Source organism: Urtica dioica, chromosome 7 (genome assembly GCF_054948205.1).
Source record: "Urtica dioica subsp. dioica isolate 48M chromosome 7, U.dioica_male_clone48M_v1_H2, whole genome shotgun sequence".
Classification (NCBI taxonomy): Eukaryota; Viridiplantae; Streptophyta; class Magnoliopsida; order Rosales; family Urticaceae; genus Urtica; species Urtica dioica.
Window position 1 is genome coordinate 27,460,898 of NC_142762.1, and position 20,968 is coordinate 27,481,865.

At 36.1% G+C, this 20,968-nt stretch overlaps 1 protein-coding gene and 1 non-coding gene across 2 annotated transcripts; both read left to right on the plus strand.

The window, feature by feature from the left end:
* Positions 1–3,591: 3,591 nt before the first annotated feature.
* Positions 3,592–8,400, plus strand: LOC149390622 (ARM repeat superfamily protein). The gene is made up of 9 exons (XM_089620849.1): positions 3,592–4,317; positions 4,394–4,801; positions 5,582–5,666; positions 6,508–6,604; positions 6,707–6,770; positions 6,847–6,903; positions 7,399–7,436; positions 7,834–7,915; positions 8,197–8,400. Exons 1-9 carry the CDS (start codon positions 3,685–3,687, stop codon positions 8,284–8,286), a joined length of 1,554 nt encoding a protein of 517 aa, XP_089476975.1. The 5' UTR covers positions 3,592–3,684; the 3' UTR covers positions 8,287–8,400.
* An 876-nt stretch (positions 8,401–9,276) lies between these two features.
* TRNAS-GCU (transfer RNA serine (anticodon GCU)) lies at positions 9,277–9,358 on the plus strand. The gene has a single exon. It is a non-coding gene; the product is annotated as a tRNA-Ser (tRNA).
* Positions 9,359–20,968: the final 11,610 nt, after the last annotated feature.

Below are 20,968 nucleotides of genomic sequence, written 5' to 3' on the forward strand. Positions count from 1 at the left end.
AAAACAAATAAAATGGAATACGATATGTTATTACGAGACTATTGTTATTGTGATTGAAAATTGTCATTATGAGAACACCCATTTGGCATACTAGTTAAATCAGTAATTGAAAACAACTAATTGAATATTGATTTTATGTTTATAGTTTTAAATTAATAATTTTACATACATAATATTAATCGTGTTTAACTGGATCGTAATCGTGCTATTACTCGTAATCGTTTTAATTGGGTCATATTCGTGCGGGTCGTAATCGTGTTTCGTGTCGACCATTTAATAATCGTGTTAATCGGATTTTTATCGTGTTATCGTAATCGTGTCGTTTTGACCTATTATTTAATCGTGTTACCGTGTTCGACCCAATTAAGAACCGGCCCATTTATTGAGATCCAAATCCGCTTTAAATCGTGTTGTAACCGTTTCGTGTTTCGTGTCCGGACCAAATTGCCATCCCTAGTTCATGGTGAATTTTAGATTTTGGGCTCAAAATTTAGTGCCGAGACCTCATTCGAACTATTTGGAACTATTTTTGAGCATCGAGTGGTCAAATCAAATCAAATGGAGGCTTTTCAGGCAAATAACTAAAAATGAAAGGCGGGACCCCTTCCTCCGCGCCACACTCAAGACAAGACCGCGTCGTGGTCCCCTCCTCTACGCTTCGGTGTCGCGAATTATGACGTATTTATTTTTGTTTTCTTTAGTGATTTGAAATTGGATCTCATCCAATGGCCCAAATTACTCTGAAATTCATCAGATAACCTATACATGAAATTGGAAACCTAAAAACACACTTTAAGTTTTTATTTTTAGATATTAGAAATGTGTTTGGCTGATTTTTTGAGAAATTTTGGACATAGAAAGAGAGGTTTTAATAAAAAAAAATGAGAATTTCGCCTAAAGATTTATGGACATATTTGTCAAGAAATTTGGTAATTTTTTTAGTCAAAATTTAGAAATTGTAAACACTAATTTAAAATGTGATTTTTTCTACCTAAGATCCTTGTTTTACTTCGGTGTGCGGTTTAAAGAGAGGGGATAGAGAAAAAATTAAATAAAATGAGAAAAGAGAGGGAAAGAGCGTAAAAACATAATTAAATAAAATGATAAGTCATAGTTTTCAAATAGCAAATTATTAATGAAGTTTGGTAAAAAATATTCAATGGTCATAATTTTAAAATAATCTTTCTATAAATTTAGATAGATTAATGGGTGAATAATAAATAAAGTATTACAAAATTAATATTTTTGGAGGCTTCTTGACCAAAATACATGTGATTTTAAAATCTATTGAAAATGTTGTTTTTCAAATACATGATATCTTTTAGTATACGGTTTTTCCTATGCATGTAATCAGCTTTTAAAGACAATGAAGCTTCGGTTGGTATTGTAGCTCAGGACCACGTTGGGAAAATGACTTGGATGTGGCGGAGCAATTTTGGCGGAGTCAGCGGTCGAGGCAGAGCTTCAAGCGGTATACGTAGTTGCTTTGTTGGCGAAGTTTAGAAATGAGTGTAACGCTATACTCGAGGGAGACAACAAGTGTAACATGGAGAGACTTACTTCGGCTTGTAATTGTCCATTTTGGCATCTTGTGCCTCTCTTTGAAAATGTCTTAGAGGTAGCTAAAGTTTTTGGTTGTGTATCTTTTAATTGGATTCCGAGAAGCGATAATAGTGTGCTCATGATCTTTGTAAATGGGCAATGTTAGATAGCAACCATGATTTTTGTGTTGAAAGGGATATTTTGTCCCTTGTGAGGAATCATATTTTTTTTACGAAAAAGCTGTTTAATCGATGAAAATGGCACTCTTTCCATTGATTTTCCCAAAAAATAATGTGTCGGAGAGATTTTGAGGAGGCCCATTTTACTTTATAAATTTTTTTAAATAATTAGCATACATCTATAAAAACATCAAATCATAATTGTTTAGTAAAACACTAGTATAAATTTGTTAAAGTGTATACACATTTTACATATCATTGTGCATCACAGTATGATAATAATGGAATGATAGTAAAATTGACACTTCATTAACACCAGGGTTTCAAATAACGCAGATTCTGCATTGCCCAGGTTAACGGTAGAGTTTTGAGTGTATTTCATAAATATTTTCATTTTTTAAAAATTTCACAAATATCGTAAAGATTTCACAAATATTGCAAACTATTCCGCAAATACATCGGACGATGATATCTTTTAGTATACGGTTTTTCCTATGCATGTAATCAACTTTTAAAGACAATGAAACGTCGGTTGGTATTGTAGCTCAGGACCACGTTGGGAAAATGACTTGGATGTGGCGGAGCAAGATTTTGGCGGAGTCAGCGGTCGAGGTGGAGCTTCAAGGGGTATACGTAGTTGCTTTGTTGGCGAAATTTAGAAATGAGTGTAACGTTATACTCGAGGGAGACAATAAGTGTATCATGGAGAGACTTATTTCGGCTTGTAATTGTCCATTTTGGCATCTTGTGCCTCTCTTTGAAAATGTCTTAGAGGTAGCTAAAGTTTTTTGATGTGTATCTTTTTATTGGATTCCGAGAAGCCCTAATAGTGTGCTCATGATCTTTGTAAATGGGCAATGTTAGATAGCAACCATGGTTTTTGTGTTGAAAGTGATATTTTGTCCCTTGTGAGGAATCATATGTTTTTTTACGGAAAAGCTGTTTAATAGATGAAAATGACACTATTTCCTCTATTGATTTTCCCAAAAAGGAATGTGTCGGAGAGATTTTGAGGAGGCCCATTTAACTTTATAAATTTTTTTTAAATAATTAGCATACATTTATAAAAACATCAAATCATAATTGTTTAGTAAAACACGCGTATAAATTTGTTAAAGTGTATACACATTTTACATATTAATATGCATCACACTATGATAATAATATAATGATAGTTAAATTGACACTTCATTAACACCAGGGTTTCAAATACCGCGGATTATGTATTGCCCAAGTTAACGGTAGAGTTTTGAGTGTATTTCATAAATATTTTCATTTTTTAAAAATTTCACAAATATTGCAAACTATTCCGCAAATACATCGGACGATGATATCTTTTAGTATACGGTTTTTCCTATGCATGTAATCAACTTTTAAAGACAATGAAGCGTCGGTTGGTATTGTAGCTCAGGACCACGTTGGGAAAATGACTTGGATGTGGCGGAGCAAGATTTTGGCGGAGTCAGCGGTCGAGGCGGAGCTTCAAGGGGTATACGTGGTTGCTTTGCTGGCGAAGTTTAGAAATGAGTGTAACGTTATACTCGAGGGAGACAACAAGTGTATCATGGAGAGACTTATTTCGGCTTGTAATTGTCCATTTTGGCATCCTGTGCCTCTCTTTGAAAATGTCTTAGAGGTGTATCTTTTAATCGGATTCCGAGAAGTGCTAATAGTTAATAATTGATTAACACATAACCCATTTTCAAAATAAAACTATTATGCACAAAATTTTTATAAAAACCCACAATCAAAGAGTAATTTCCATTTTCCACAAATCCCCCTTGGTTTTAACCATATACAATTTTGTTCCCCAAAAGAAATAAGCTTAATGGTTAGCCCCACAAAAGTTAAAATAATTTAAAAGACAAGCATAAGTGTAGCAATTACATCACGAAAACCCCGTCCCCCTATTTCCCAATAAACCCCCAAATCAAATCCCAGGTGCGGAGTAGTCGAAGAAGAAATGGAAGCGTCCGACAATGGCGGAACGAAGCGCAAGCGAGAGGAAGAGGTGGACATGTCGCTGCTGGAGGCGCTGGAGAAGTCGCAGTCGGTAGCTCCAATGGAGGTCCTGGACGTTCGCGCCGTGAAGAAGCTGGTCCTCTCCTTCGAGCGGCGGCTGAAGGACAACATCGCGGCCCGCCTGAAGCACCCGAACAACCCCGAGCGGTTCGCCGAGTCGGAGGTGGAGCTCCACGACGAGGTCCAGCGGCTCCGCATCCTGGCGGGAGCCCCGGAGCTGTACCCGGAGCTGGTGGCCCTGAACGCCGTGCCGTCGATCCTGAACCTGCTGGCCCACGAGAACTCCGACATCGCCTCCGACGTGGTGGCGCTGCTCCAGGACCTGACGGACGCCGACGCCGTGGAGGACAACGACGCCCCCGCGAGGGCCCTCCTCGACGCCCTCCTCGACAACAGCGTCCTCGAGCTCCTCGTCCAGAACCTCCACCGCCTCCACGACTCCGACCCCGACGACTCCGCCACCGCCCACGCCACCCTCGCCACCATCGAGAACATGGTCGAGCTCAACCCCGACGTCGCCGACACCGTCTGCGACCGCACCAAGCTCATCAAGTGGCTCCTCGCAAGGATCAAGGTACATATTTCATCTACTTGCTTCCATAACAGAAATCAAGGTAGGTACATACATATATGTGATGCCTTGTTTGAAGGTTCGGGAGTTTGACGGGAACAAGCAGTACGCGTCGGAGCTGCTGGCGATACTGCTGCAAGGGAGCGCGGGGAACCAAAGGCGGCTGGGGGCCATGAACGGGGTAGACGCGCTGCTGCAGGCGGTGGCGGCGTACAAATCGAGGGACCCGAAGAGCGCTGACGAGGAGGAGATGCTCGAGAACCTCTTCGACTGCCTCTGCTGCGTCCTCATGCCCCTCGAAAACAAGGACAGGTTCGTCACCGCCGAGGGCGTGGAGCTCATGCTCATCATCATCAAGCAGAAGAAGTCCGCCTACGCTTCCGCCATGAGGGCCTTGGACTTTTCCCTTACCAAGTTCCCTCGAGCTTGTGAACGTCTCGTCGATGTTTTGGGCTTGAAGACAATCTTCGCCGCCTTTATGGGTAAGGCAAGTACTTTATTATTATTATTATTATTATTATTATTATTAACTTTACATTGGCAATTATTCGAAATGGTTTAGGCCCTAGGGTATAGTTGGTGTATTTGTGAGATGGATTTATTGTATCTCCAATCTTGTTTGGATTTAATGACCCTAAAGTCGGTGATTCTTGGGTCCTTGCCACAATTGGGGCCTCTGGGGTAGTCTAGTCAGGTCTTACCCGGACACCATGTTAATAATAAAAAATATTGTTTAGATTTTATAGCCTTCAAAGTTTAAGATATAGATTTTATAATCTTGTTTTAGCGTTGACTACGAGCAGCTTAAGTTGTTTATGTAGGTGCGACCAGAAAAATACAATGAAGAACGTAGATTGAATGATGCATCATATGCACGAGATCTACTAAGGCATCGTGGATTATAAAGGATCGACTGTCTATTCTGTGTCCTTACGTTGTTTTTCATATTGTGTTTGTTCTTAATCTCTCAGCATTTCTATCAGTTTTTATCTTCACGTGCTTCCCTGAAATTGTTTAGTTGCAGATCCTTTCTTAAGCTTTTTTTTAACTGTGGATTTCACTAGAATGTTATGGTCACTGCATTTGTTTACAATATATCTCACAAAATGGTGACTGTTCAAGAAACATTAATCTTAGCTATGATTGCGGAGTTAGGGTATGTTTAATAGGGTACTGCCTGAGAAAGTTGGTTGCATAAGATGCAATTAACAGCTTTGCTTTGTGTGGTCAGGAATCATGAAATCATTCTTTATTATTTCTGTTGCAGATTCCAAACAACAAGAAAAACAAGAAAGAACGATATCAAGAAGAATTGGAAGAACGGCTGATCTCAATAATTGCATCTTTATTCGGTAAGTTGGCACGCCAATGCATTTCTTGTATGGATTTAAAGTGTATACCCCAAATAACGTACAGCTCTAGTGTTTGTAAGGCTAAGAACCACAAAATCTGAATCCCTTTAACTTGCCTCTCACATGTCACTGAGAATAATATGATGAATCCACAATTTTAGTTGAGGTAATACCGAATTTCCATTTATGCATACCATTAAGTAAAAAAGAAAGCAAGATTGTAAATTTGTTTCATGAGGTGTCCTGCAAATGTATGATGAACTGCCTTTATTTCTCCATTGATCTGCGTCTTTGCCGCCTTTATAAACATCTTAATTTGGATTCTACCTAATATTTTAAGGGCAAATGTAACGTCCATTTTTTACCCAATTTTTAAGTAGATAGAGAGGTTTCATAAATTAAAAACTTACCTATGTTTTCAATATTAAAAGACCTATATATCCATTCATCTTTTAAATCTAATATCTCTTTCGTGACCACCACCATGGCTCTAGATATTGAGTTTGTTAAGTGTCTCGATGATCTGGTGGTGAAGTACAACCACTGACAGGTTCCCGATTATTAGAGATACAAGAGATTGAATCCTTGAGCGTCATGAGAGAATGGTTTCTTTTTTCTACAAAATAAAATATTAATAAAATTAATAAAGTAATAAAATAGTCATCCCATCACCACAGTTTCTTATATTCCAGTTGCAGCACTATTCAACATAAATGCTGCTTGAGTTTTTTTCATTATGAACGTAAATAATCAAAACCAAAAGGATCACATGGAATTGCCGATTTTTCTAATACAGGTTTTATAGATCATAACTGACATTCAATTGATTTTCCCAACCCAGGTGAACTTACGAGGGGTTCAAAAAAGGAAAGGTTGTTGAGTAAGTTTGTGGAGAATGAGTGTGAAAAGATAGACCGGCTAATGGAACTTTATATGAGGTATGCTGGGAATTTATTTCTTGAGTTCACGGGCCATCCACCGATTTTTTGTTTTATGCACTCAGTTCTAACACATCTTTTTCTCTTTTATTTGACTCAAAGATATTCCGTCCGAGTTAAAGTAGAAACTGAGCGGTTAGACAACCTTGATTTCGACGATTTAGAGGTTGGATTCCGATTTGTAAATCATTTGTAGTTACTTTGTTTTCCCCAAATATTGACTCAGTTCGTGCACCATGCAGATGGATGAAGATGAAAAGTACAACATGAAGCTAGAATCTGGGCTTTACACACTTCAGGTTTGAGTTCGTTGGTTATTCTTGTGTTACTCGCCGCTGTTGGAATATGCACATTACAAGGGTATTTCATGTGTGTGCATATCTATTAGCTGTTTAAGTACATGAAGGTTGAAAAATGGAGAAGAGTTAAGAATATGATTAGATATGTCAAGGAATTGGTGATGCATGGGGTTTAAATAATGAAGGGAGATTACAAAAAAAAAAAGGATGAGAAAGAAGATTGATTTAAATATCGAGTTGGAATATTCCCTTCCACGGGCTAATTTTGGGTTTTGTTGCTTTTAATTCATGCCCAAAAAAAAAAAAAAAAAAAAAAATTAGCTCTCGGATATGTATGGATGGACTCCCTGCTCGGGAAATGCGATTTATTATTGAATTGTAGGTCGAGATTCTTAGTTGGCTCTTCTAGAAGTAGAAATTAAGATAAATCAAAATCCGCTAGTTTATCGTTTTCGCTTCCTACTAGATTCTAACCTCATATTTCTTTTGGTACAGTTGATTGCTGTTATCCTGGGTCATCTTTGGTGCTCTGAGTAAGTTCTTTCATTGGTAGATTTGTAATTTATAGGTTAAATAAAAACATCAAGGATACAATAGGTCCACTGGAAAATGCAACAATCATCCAACACTGTTTGGCACATACTACGACCATGAAAAAAAATCACTGATTGAAACAAAACCTAGTTGTAAACAACATAGCAATGTATAACCTGTTAAGCTCAATAAAGCTTTTGAGACCACTGACAGAAGCTGAGCGTATTAACAACTGGGTATTTCTATATAGAGAACCGGTGATCTGGGTCCAATTCAAAACAGGACCGCCCGATGTCAATGAGACTCCAAACATTCTCGTTTCTTTGATAAAAATACGTATGTGTTTTTGGTTTTTCATCTCCGTACTAACGTTTAAATTCGTTATGCTGTTCGCAGAAACACTGAAATGAGAGCACGGATTGAACTACTATTGAAACAACAAAAGCTTACGAGGAATCATATCAAGGATATCCTTCAGGTATGTGTACTTTGAACTCTTTGTCCTTTGATACACTGCCCTTTTGAATCCTTAGATCAGGACTGTCTCGTCTCTTAAAATTGAAGAGAACATTCACTTCCTTTGCTTGCTTCGCTCTAGTGAGAGAATTGTTTCGACATCTCTTGAATTATGGAATTTCGGTTCATTTTATAAATGAAAAATAAAAAAATTGATCACCATATCCATGTGCACATAGAAACAGTCTCGATCCTTGAAACGTTGCTTGCTTCTGATTATTGTCGATTTTTTAACTCTTGTAGGAGTACCATGACAACATTGGCGATCTCGATGGACTAGATGAGAAAGAACGAGCACAGGCAAGGATACAGAAGTTCATCTCAGCCCTTTGATACATAAGAACGTTAACTTGGCGATATAAGGAAATAATTTTTTTTTTTTGGCTGGACTATTAGAAATGATTTTGCATTTGTAAACTCGTGACTGAACTAAATTCTAATTTTTTTTTATAATCATCTTCCGAATCAAGCGTATGTTCTAGTGCATGCATAAAAATGCACGTTGGACGTTGGTAAACTGGAAGTCAGACAATTAAAGTCAGAAGAAGCTTGACAATGGAGAAATTCAGTAATAAACCTGCTTGGTATCTTTATGCCAAATCCAAAATTTGATCAAGACTGCTCCAAAAAGAACGTTTTAGAAAAAAATTGTTTAAATCGTACATTATATTATATATATATATATATATATATATATATATATATATATATATATATATGAATCATCTTCACACACAAATCACGTACCGATTTTTTGTTTTAATTAGGAAGATAAAATATCTCAAAAAAACTTTAAATTCATTTTTTTCAATCCTAAATATTTATAGACATCTCCATAGATTTTTTTCTTTCAGACTATAATATATTAATTATTCCGCAGTAACGCGCGAAACATACTGCTCGTAAATACTATAAAGCAGAGTACATCATTTTGTATCTAGGTCAACTTTTTACCTCCTTTTTATTTAAAATTAGCTGTGTGTTTAATTTCACTTCAAAGTTTAAACTCCAAGGTGCTTATTATTGTACGTTCAACCAAGTGATTTTATGCATTTATGCTGTATGTTCACTTTCAAACAATTTCCATCTATGACGATCCTTTTTGGGAAAAAAAATGTTGGACCAAACAGATTTTCTATTAATCTCGAGCCTTTCTTTGTTCAAACAGTGTCCGAGCATTTTCTTCCCTATATTAATTTTGTAGTTTTTTTCGGTTATTTTCGACTGAAAAACATTATGTTAAGGAAGTTAAAAGCTCTCAAAATCTATATTGGGCTTGTAAGAATATTTGATATAACAACAAGATCCGTTGAAAGTATCGAAGTCGCTTTGGCCGAGTGGTTAAGGCGTGTGCCTGCTAAGTACATGGGGTCTCCCCGCGAGAGTTCGAATCTCTCAGGCGACGAAAGAAATGCTTTTTTTTTCTTGTTTCCTTGCATTTGATTTCTGTCCCATCGATTATCATACTTACCTATTTTACTATGCAATTGATTATACATCAATAGACGTTTATAGCTATAAATTATTAAATTAGTTTTCCCTTAAAAAGCTATATATGGTTAATTTTAGTGAAATTGGAATATGTGTCTTTTTTTATTTTTTACTGCATGATTTTAGTAGTACTCTGACCTTTATACCATGTAAGTTGACTTTTCTTGTACCTGTCTGTGGAGACGGAGATTTTGGGTTTGCAAAGGAGGATGGGAAGAAAAGCTATATTTGACTCACTATAGTTCGAGTCTATCATCTCCGATATGGAGTAGTTGGATTGGATTTAGTTTCTTTTCGTTGAGTTCTAAGATATTGTAATTGTGTGGCGCATTGATTAAGACACTTACGTCTCACAAAAGATACTTCGGGTCCCTTTTGTGCCAAAAATATTCCTCGCTCTCAGCTCTCCCTTTTTGCTTTCTGGAATCTTTCTGAGCAAAAAAAAAAAAAAAAATTGCTTGTGCTGGTCCCAGATCTTTATTAAAGACACATTCGTTCAACTTTACTAATTTGGAACAGAAACTTCATTTCAAAATGGAAAAATGATACAAAATAGTCATTCGAAACTTATTGATTAGTAAAATAGTCAAAGTTTAAATTTTTCAACAAAATAGTCAAATGTACGCTTTCAAATTTTTTTTGACAGGCATGATTAAAAAAATTTACGATTATTATAACCAATTTATCACTTTTCAAACAAATTAATATTGGGGTCAAAATTTTTTTTTTGAAACCAGATTGCTGCTCATTTTGACTATTTAGCTACATCATCCTTTCAAAATCTCGCAAGTAATAATGTTATATACTGCTGAATCTGTTAGGAAAAATATGTGAACTATCCATTTGCTCTAAATTGTCCCATTTTAATATGGCCATATGAATTTTCACTTACGCCATTCGAATTGTACCTTTGAACTCTCTCTAAAATAGATGAATTTATCTTAAAAGAGAAAAATCAATGTGGTGATGTTGATGATAGGTGTAGAATATCTCTCGAAATAATCCTTATCTTCCTCTTTCGTGATCTATGAGTTCTATTTTATGATTATTCGAACATTGTGGCAATTTTTTTAATGTTTAACTAGTCTCATTTACACAACTTCTCCGATATTGTCGGCTCTACCCGGTGATTTTTTCTCTTACTTTATGAGCTATGAATTTCTCTTGTCTAATAGCCCCAAAGCCTTTTGCTCGGGTTTTTTTTCGCACGAGCATGGCAAGCTGTCACTTTTAATCGGGATTATTCCTAAAACTATGATATCCTCAATGCTTGTAGACCAAAATTCAATGTGTCAAAATTAATCCAAAATTATGACTTCATGTTTTGTACAATTACCTTTGTAGCCTTAAAATTTTCTTTCTCTCTCTCTCTCTCTCTCTCTCTACCTCTCTCTCTCTCTTCTTTTTATCTTCTTCTCCTCGCGTCCAGGCGAAGAACTCACGATTCCAAATCTCGTTTCTCATTTTCCTTCACTTTCGTTCATTTTTGTTCTTCCATTCTTTTTTTTGTTATAGTTGTTTTCATTTCGAGCTTCGATCACAACATGGTTTAGTTGTTTTCATTTCGTTCTTATGGTTTTTTAACTATGTGGTATGTGGCGTTAAAAAATGCATTCAAGGTGTTATCCTAAATTTTTATGCAATATAGAAATTTTTTGTCGTAAAAAAATATGGGGATTCGTTTGAAGATTAATGGACATCTTTGTCAATAAATTTTCTCGATGTCAATAAATCTTCAAAAAAATTCTCAGAATCCTTAAAAAAAGATTCTAGAATCTGGGTTTTTCAAGAACTCACATTTTCAAATCTATTGTTATTGATGTCAATAAGTTCTATACTTTATTGACATCAATATCATTCAAAGAATTAAATCTTTATAGAAATTCCCAGAATCATAAAAAATATATATTATAGAATCTTGGTTTTTCAGGAATTCACGTTTCCAAATTTATTGATATTGATCTTAATAAGTTCTGCAGTTTATTTGCATTAATATCAATAAATCAACAAAGAATTTGGGACTCATGGAGACTGGTGAACCCGATCTTCGTTGTGGTTGTGGTGAAGAACAAACTAGCACATTTATGATCTGTCTTACCTAAGATCTTTTATAAATTACTACTAGACTGAATTCTTCCTTTCTCCAAACTTGATCTCCAATGTCGAGCAAGTTCTCGCTACCAGAACAAGCAAAACGTCGCCGTTTGCCAAAGACTCGATTGCATATCTCGTCGTTCTTCTCACCAATGCCGATAGAATCGAATTGGAAGGCCTTTCCAATCTCGATGTTGCTCTCGTCGTCGATTCTCGCCTCCAAATTCTGTATTCGTAGGGATTATGTTGCTGTCGAGTCTTCGTCGTGATTGTGGCTCAAAGCTCGGTCTTCTCAGTCAAGAAATTGATAAGAACGCGAATCTCCTCACAAACGCCAATGGAATCGAATCGAAAAGCCTTGTAAATCTTGATGCTGCTCTTGCCGTCGATTCTCGCCTCCGAATTCTTTATGCCCAGGGGTTATTCGCCGTCAAGTCTTCGTCGTGGTTTTGGCTCAAAGCTCGGTCTTCTCGACAATTGATTTGGAAACGTGAGTTCTTCACCTGGACACGGGGAGAAGAATAGAAAAAAGGAGAGAGAGAAAAAACAATATTAAGGTTACAAAGATAATTGTACAAAACATGGAGTCATACTTCTGGATTAATTTTGACATATTGGATAATTTGGTCCAAAAATATTGAGAAGCTAATAGTTTAAGAATAAATTCTTCGAAAATTTATTGACAATGATGTCAAAAAATCTTCAAAGAATTTTCCAGAATTGTTTAAAGTTTTATTGACATGAATGTCAATAAATCTTCAAACAAATTTCCAGATTCTTCAAACCAATTTTTTTTTAAGATTTTCCAAATTATTCGGTATACTCGAGGCCTTAGAGGGAGGGGAATCGTAAAGCACGTTGATATGGACATAAATAGCTCTCTCTTTCTCTTTGCCTCCTCACCAATTCCTCTTCTTTTCTGTCATGATTTATGTTCTTCTTCTTCTTCTTCTTCTTCTTCTTCTTCTTCTTCTTCTTCTTCTTCTTCATGATTTATGTTCTTTATTCTTCTTCTTAGTTCTTCTCCACCAAAAATGACAAAAAAACACCCACACCCAAACTCAAACCCTAAAGTTAAAGCCATGACCAATAAACCTAAATCATCGCCAGTAAATAGAGAGATGCTCTAAACGAGATTGATTTTGGATGTGTAGTTCTTGATTTTCGTTTGGTTTGCTTGGAAATTTTTTTTCCAAATTTTCCAAAAACAATCGTAATAATGTCGACAATGTCAATAAATCAGATAGGTTATTGATGACCATGTAAATAAACTAGCTAGACGAAATATAAAAAAAAAAAAAAAAAAAAGATATTTCATTGAGCGTAATTTTGTACCGACAAATATAAGGAAGTAATATTTTTGGATTAGTTTTAACATATTGGATTTTGGTCCAAAAATATTGATGAGATCATAGTTTATGAATAATGCTTTATATTATATGAACAAAAACCAACCAAATCTAGCTGAAGAAACCCTACGACACAAGTAAAAAATGGGGATTGGAGTGACGAATCTCGGCCATTCTGCGTCACCCGTTTTCTGGTTTATCCAAATTTCTACCATGCGGCGACGATCAACCCTATAAAAATGGTGAAGAAAATTCCACCTAAGAAATCAGTAATTCTACCACCTAAAAGTAAATGTCCGAAGAGTTAAAACTAAATAAACTGACCGTCGGGAGGCTTCTCAAAATGCGGGGCTTGTTGGGAAAAATTAAAAATTAGACCTCGGATTAAAGTACTTGATAAAAAAAAGACTGATTTTAGTGTAATTATGGATTAGCTTTACTAGAAGCTAGCAGTACTGGATTTACAAATAAATAGTCAAACAAATGGTTCTAGCGGAGGCACCATTTTCATCAATCATTATCACATGCAAGTTGATTAGTTTACTACAAGACCAGTTCTCGTCAACTTGTTCTGGCTTCAATTTGAAGATTTCTCATTATTTTTCTCCAACCGATATTGACCACCAGTACCACATCCTCTTTGAATAGTCAAATGACTAGCCAGAATACTGAAAATCTCTTAAAGTATAGCTCAATGCTTTATTATATATTTCACGGACTCAAGGAAATCTCAATTTCGAATTGATTTGTCTGCAGACTAATTTAAACCAGAGTTATACTGTGAAGACCAAAAGTGTATCACCACTGTTATTTGTAAGAAGATATCAAGTTAATTATTTATATCTTTTTGTGATTTCACATTCAGATTGGCAATATGTTGTGATACGTGACAACAAAACTAATGTAAATATAAACTAATTGATGTGAACATATTTCATGCTAAATTATGTCACCGGCCTAGTTTAACGACATAGACTCAAATAGCGTGTTGGGTGTTCATAAGCCCACTTGATCCTACTTAATTATTTATTTATTAGGCATTGATGAGTGGGGTAAGATGAAAGTGATGTATAACTGAATTTTCAACGGCAATAAATTGAAACTTTTTCGAAGAATAAATTGTAAACAAGAAATTCATGACCAATATACCGTAAGTTGTAGCATTAGCATACATATATATATAGAGACTATTTTTCATGCATACCTATATATTCACACTAATTATTACATTGAACATTTGTGCGTAAGCAAAAAAATCTTTTAAATTTCAAGAAAATATTTTGCTATTTTATTATTGAACGCACGCTCTCACACAAAATGGGACCTCAAAAGAATATAAGGGATTCAGCGAGTACTTTTTAAAAATTACCCATATCATAGTACTATTCGTCCAAATACATTGCCGTTTTCACGAGATAAATAAGAGACATATCAAAAGCAAAAACAACATGAGTTTATTTAGAAAAATCCCAAAAATCAAAAGATTCTTCAACCAAAAACGTCAAAACCAGGAGATTCTCCGCCAATAGTCTCAAAACTGGAAGACTCTTCAACCAATAACTTAAAAATTAAAAGATCATTCCGTCAACCTCAAAACCAAAATGATTTTTCCGCCAAAGTCTCGAAACCGGATGACTCTCCCACCAATAGCCTCAAAATCAAAGAATCCTTCCGCCAATAACCTCAAAATCGAAGGATCATTCCGTCAAAGTCCCAAAACCGGAGATCCCAAAACCAAAATCTCAAAAATCAAAGGATGACTCCGCCAAAATTCCCAAACTAGAGGATGATTCCACCTGAATCTTCAAAACCAGAGGATCCCTCGACTACAATCTTGAAAACTTGAGGAATGCTCTAGCCATGATCCCCAAACAAAGAGACCCTCTTTGTCCGCTCCGCTCTCCGACCAGGTAGACTCCACAAGCCCATGTCAATGACTTAACACCCTCAAGCCTCTATAAATACCCCTCATTTTTACCATTTTGAGGTAAGTAATTCTCACTACGGCAAAACTCTGCCAAGTGTTCTCCTCAACCTCTCATTTCTTGTCTCACTACACAAGAACACAAAAAACATGGATTTAGACCCCATACATCACATGAACACTTGAGCTAGTGTTGAGCTCGGAGGAAAACCCTCTGCACCTAGGTAGTTTATTTTCTTGTTGATCCCGTTTAGGTGACGGAGAACGAATACCCGACGAGAAGAGGAAACCCCACGAACTTGTCGTGACTTCGGCATTTAAGGTCTAAACCCCAATTGGCTCTAGTCTAAGCGGTTCCGATGGAAATGATCTCATATCCATGTCGTCTCTAAGGATTCATCATGTCCGTGTCATTTTGAGTGTTGCCCCAAATATTCGTAGTCCAAACGGTCCCGACGAGAGAAACCGATAGCCCTCGTCACAATCCGAAGCCAATATGAAGCGGACGACTTAACGTGAGCCACATGATCAACTCTCGTAATATCACGTACATGTAATTCGAAAAATATGTTCACTTAATTTATGAGTTTTAATAAATTCGGTGCATTATTGCTAGTATGATCCATCCAAGTTGTGGCATATATTAAGCCATCTATATGTGTGTATGTGTATATATATATATATATATATATATATATATATATATATATATATATATATGTATGAGTGATTTAATGACAAAACACGATACTTAAAAAATTACAAAGCACAATATATAACCCATATAAGAAAATAGCCAACGTGATCTCAGATGCTGCCCTAGCCAATCAAATTTAGTATTTTTAATATTATCTTCTTCCTTGTCATTTGGTTTAATTAAAGTAGATTAGTCTTTTTATTTTTAATTTCCAAATCGTATGAATGAAAAAGTGGCCAATGTGACCTGAGACTTTTATTTCTTTTAATTGTTTGAATGATTGATCAATAATGACGATTTATATAACGCGGTCGAAGTCTGATGGAAATTATTGCCGAAGGGTGCTTGGTAGTATCATTATCACGAAAACTATATACACGGTGGAGTTTTTGAAAGACAATTTTACGCGAGTATCCACTTACACGGTGGTTTCAAAGATTTATTCGAGTATCTTACTTAAATTTAATTTAAGTATTACCTATTAAAAACTATATAAGTATTGGTAAGATATAATTTTTAAGTATTTATATCCATTTAAAATTATTACTGTATTTATAATTGAAAAAATGGCATGAAGTAACCAATTCAAACTATGGCTTTTGCAAAATAGCCCTAGTTTTATCAGGTTAGGCAAAATAGCCAATTCAAAAATCCTTCCCAAAAAATCCCAAACAAAACACGATTCTCACACAATTTCCCCAAACAGAACACGTTCGATCGTGGCTGATGAAGAGGCGGCTCCGGCGGAGCCCGATGCTACAGCGGCTGCTCCGGCGGCGGCGGAGGCGGAAGAGGGTGCTCCGGCGGCGGCCAAACAGGGCGGCGAGGCTGCTGTGGATGAGGGGCTGCCGTTGAATCCACTCCTGAATCCCCGTCGATCTCCTCGCCTCCGCCGCCGTGACGGAGAGTCCGACAGGAGGTAAGATCGACGGAGCGATCGGGAACATCGCGAGCGTCGAGGACGCAAGAATCGCGTCGCCGAAGAAGGAGATGTTTCGGTTCTGCTTCAGATCCTCGATTTCCAGATTGTCATTAAATTTAATCCTGCCTCGATTAATTTTAATCCAGCCGTCATAAACCTTACATTATGTCTTTATAGTTCGTTGAGATTAAATTTAATCCAACCTAGATTAATCTTACTTTGGCTAATTTGCTTATAGTTGACAAACTATGGCTACTTTGCAAAAGCTTAAGTTCTATTTGGTTATATAGCCGCTTGACCCTTTATAATTATAGGTATTTATCATCGAAATTTCTAATATATTGTCTCTATCATAAATAATTTCTTGCAAAAAAAATATGTACTATATATAATAAGGCAATCTAATATTTTAGTGTAACTTCTCTGATTTATTAATTTAAGCACTCTGACTAAAAAAATATTTATTTGTTTCACAAAATTTTAATAATAAATAGGTAAAAAATACTCATAGGTTTACGCAGACCCAAAAACTCATCAAAAACAAACAATTATGCGTAGTTTATAGTATAATTTTTTTTTTTTTTGGTCACTAGAGTTTGGTTTTGTTGTATAAATTATTTATATACAGTCAAATCTCACAAAATATGGTGAATAAATCTCATTTTATTTGCATCTCGGTAGAAAATCAACTCGTTTTATTTTATTAAGTCTATTCTACATCTCTCTCTCTCTCTCTCTCTCTCTCTCTCTCTATATATATATATATATATATATATATATATATATATCAAACCACAACTTTTATATACCAAGTGAAAACTGAGGAAAAAAATACTCTCTCTATGCTCATCTTACCCAAATCGAAACTGTTTAGAAATTTGCTAAATAGTCAATCTTTTGTAAATTTTAAATAAATAACCATTATGATAATGTGTCATTGTTTGGACGTTTTTAGCTTTCTATTTATGCCCTTGGAGTCTAATGGTTATTATAATTATTAACGAATATTTACAATTATTAATGTCTTTTTTACTTTGTTAATAAAATCTCGTGGCTATTTACTTAAAATTTACTAAATATTAGCTAATATCTATATATATATATATATATATATTCATAATTTCATGTTAGAAACATGTATCACTAAAGTGCAGATAAAAGAAACTGCACTAATATATAAATTTATGAAATTCATTAAAAAAAAATTCTAGATTGTCTCCTGTAAGTTTCAGAGAATGAAAATTCATATTGATCTTGGCTCTAAAGGCCGAAATATATAGATACAAAAAATCCTAAAAAAGAGGAAAGATAGGAACTAAAATAGGAAACTTAACTAACCCTAGACTGATTCTAATCTTCGAGTATTTACAACATAATTACAGAATATTACATAATTAATTTCCTATTTTCTACACTCCCCCTCAAGTTGGCGCATATATATCAAACATGCCCAACTTGCTTACAAGAAATTCAAAAACAGGCCTAAACAACCCTTTAGTCAAGATATCCGCAGTTTGCTCCTTAGTAGTAACAAACGGAGTGCAGATTATTCTATTGTCAAGCTTCTCTTTGATGAAATGTTTGTCAATCTCGATGTGCTTTGTTCGGTCATGTTGTACCGGATTCTGAGAAATACTAATAGCTGCCTTGTTGTCGCAAAACAGCTTTAGAGGCAGATTTGCTTCCTTCTTTAGGTCTTCTAGAACTCTCTTAATCCATAACAACTCACATATTCCATTTGCCGTCGATATGAACTCTGCTTCCGCGCTACTCCTTGACATGACGCTCTGCTTCTTGCTCCTCCATGTCACTAGATTCCCCCACACATAGGTACAGTAACCTGAAGTAGACTTTCTGTCACCTGGACCGGCCCAATCAGCGTCTGTGAAAGCCTCAACTGTCCTGATGTCTGATTTCTTGAAGAACAATCCTTTGCCAGGGCAGCTCTTCAAGTATCTAAGGATCCGGTAGGCAGCCTCGAGGTGTCCTTCATATAGATGGTGCATAAACTGACTCACAAGACTCACAACAAAGGCAATATCGGGCCTTATGTGTGCCAAGTAAATCAGCCTACCAACCAATCGTTGGTATTGCTCCACATTGATTGGAGTCCCTTCTACGATCATCCCAAGCTTTTGATTCGGATCAATAGGAGTATCGGCCGGTTTGCAAGCACTCATCCCAGTATCTGTAAGCAAATCCAAGACATATTTTCGTTGTGAAACTACGATACCTTGCTTGGATCTTGCAATTTCCATGCCGAGGAAATATCGCAATTCTCATAGATCCTTAACTTCAAACTCCCTTGCCATCTTCTCTTTCAAGTCTTCCAACTCCTCACGATGATCTCCGGTAAGAATGATATCGTCTACGTAGACGATGAGAATGACAATCTTTCCTTCCTTCGAGAATTTGGTGAAGAGAGTGTGATCGGACTGGGCTAGGCAGTAGTCTTATCCCTTGACGAACTGAGTGAACCGCTCAAACCATGCTCGATGTGATTGCTTGAGTTCGTATAGTGCCTTCTCTAGCTTGCATATTCTTGACTCGAATCTGTCATCAAACCCGGGAGGGGGCTGCATATATACCTCTTCTTCTAGTTTCCCGTTAAGGAAAGCATTCTTCACATCGAATTGCCTGAGAGTCCAGTCAAGGTTAACATCAATGGAAATCAAGATTCTCACAGTATTAAGTTTAGCCACTGGGGCAAATGTTTAGGTGTAATCAATCCCGAAAGTCTGTGTGAATCCCTTTGCTACGAGCCTTGCTTTGTATCGTTCAAGAGTGCCGTCAGATCTGAACTTCGGAGTGAAAACCCATTTGCAGTCGACAATGGGTTTTCCTTTAGGCAATTCTTGAATTGACCACGTCTGATTCTTCTCAAGAGCTTCCATCTCCTCGTGCACAGCCTTCTTCCACTCAGGTTGAGACATAGCTTCCTGAATACTACTTGGAACAACCATAGATGACATATTTGTGATAAAGGCCGTGTATGAAGTGGATAGGTTAGAATATGAAATGTAGGCAGAGGTAGGGTATTTTGCACAAGCTTTTTTTTCTTTTCTGGGTGCGATAGGAAGATCAGAGTCAGGAATTTCCATACCATTTTCAGGATCAGGCACCGGTTCTGAATCTTGACATGTAGGTATTGTGACCGGCTCTACATCTTGGTTTGGAAACTTCCTCATATAGGTCTTGTCAAATAGAGAACTTGCCCGATTATTGTACAATTCTATTTGAGATTTATCATTTATACTCGGCTGATTTTCGGATATTTCTTAACCTAGTTCAATATTTCCGAGATTTTCACTGATCTGCTCATTTATTTCCTGAATTTCATTCGGTTAATTAGACTCAATAATATTTTCCAGATTTTCACTTTGTCTGGTTTCCAAAAAAATTCCATTCTGACTATTTTCCGAAAAAAAACTTATCAAAGCATGATTCATCTTCTAAATTATTCTCCCCCTGAAATGAGACGCAAAATATGGTTTTGATTCAAAAAATTCAGAATCCATTGTGACAAACATTTTTCGAGAAATGGGATCAAAACATTTATAGCCTCGTTGAGTAGGTGCAATTTCTACAAAAATGCATTTTTTTCCTTTTGGATCTAACTTACTAGCAGTTCTATCCGGATTTCTTATGAACACAGTACACCTGAAGATTTTTAATGGCATAGAGTTAAACACACGAGATTTTGGAAATTCATTTTGAAGAATATCAATCGGTGTTTGAAATTTCAAAATTTTTGAAGGCATTCTATTTATTAAATAAGTAGCATGAAGATATCACCCCAAAGATAATTTGGTATTTTTGTTGAAAACATTATTGCTCGGGTGACTTCAAGAATATGCCTATTTTTCCTTTCGGCTATGCAATTTTGAGGAGGTGTATCAATGCAAGAACTTTGATGAATTATCCCATTTTTTCCAAAAAAAACTCATTTAGAGATTGAGTGAAATAGTCTCTTCCGTTGTCACTTCTTATCATTTGAATTTGAGAATCAAACTGAGTTTTAACCATATTATAAAAAATTTTAAAAATGTTCTCAACTTAAGATTTGTCTTTTAGCAAAAAAACCCAACTTACCCGTGAATGATCATCAATTAAAGTGACGAACCACATTTTTCCAGAATTTGTTGTTACCCTAGATGGACCCCAAATGTCGCTATGAATGAGTGCAAAGGGTTTTGTTGCCTTGTAGGGTTGTGATGGATATGAGTTTTTATGATGTTTTGCTAAAGCACGTATTTCACATTGAAAAGAAGAGGGATTTTTGTTGGAAAATAAATTAGGAAACAACTTGTTCATATAGTGAAAACTCGGATGACCTAGACGAAAATGCAAAAAATAAATCTCCTTATTACTAGAATTGTTAAAAATTTGTAGACAAGAATTCTCTTGACCTTCTTTATTCAAGTGCATCCCCTCTTCCAAGATGTAGAGCCCTTCACATTCCCTAGCACTGCCAATCATCCTCCCCGAGTCCAGTTCCTGAAAATGACAATGTGAAGGATAGAAGATTATTTGGCAAT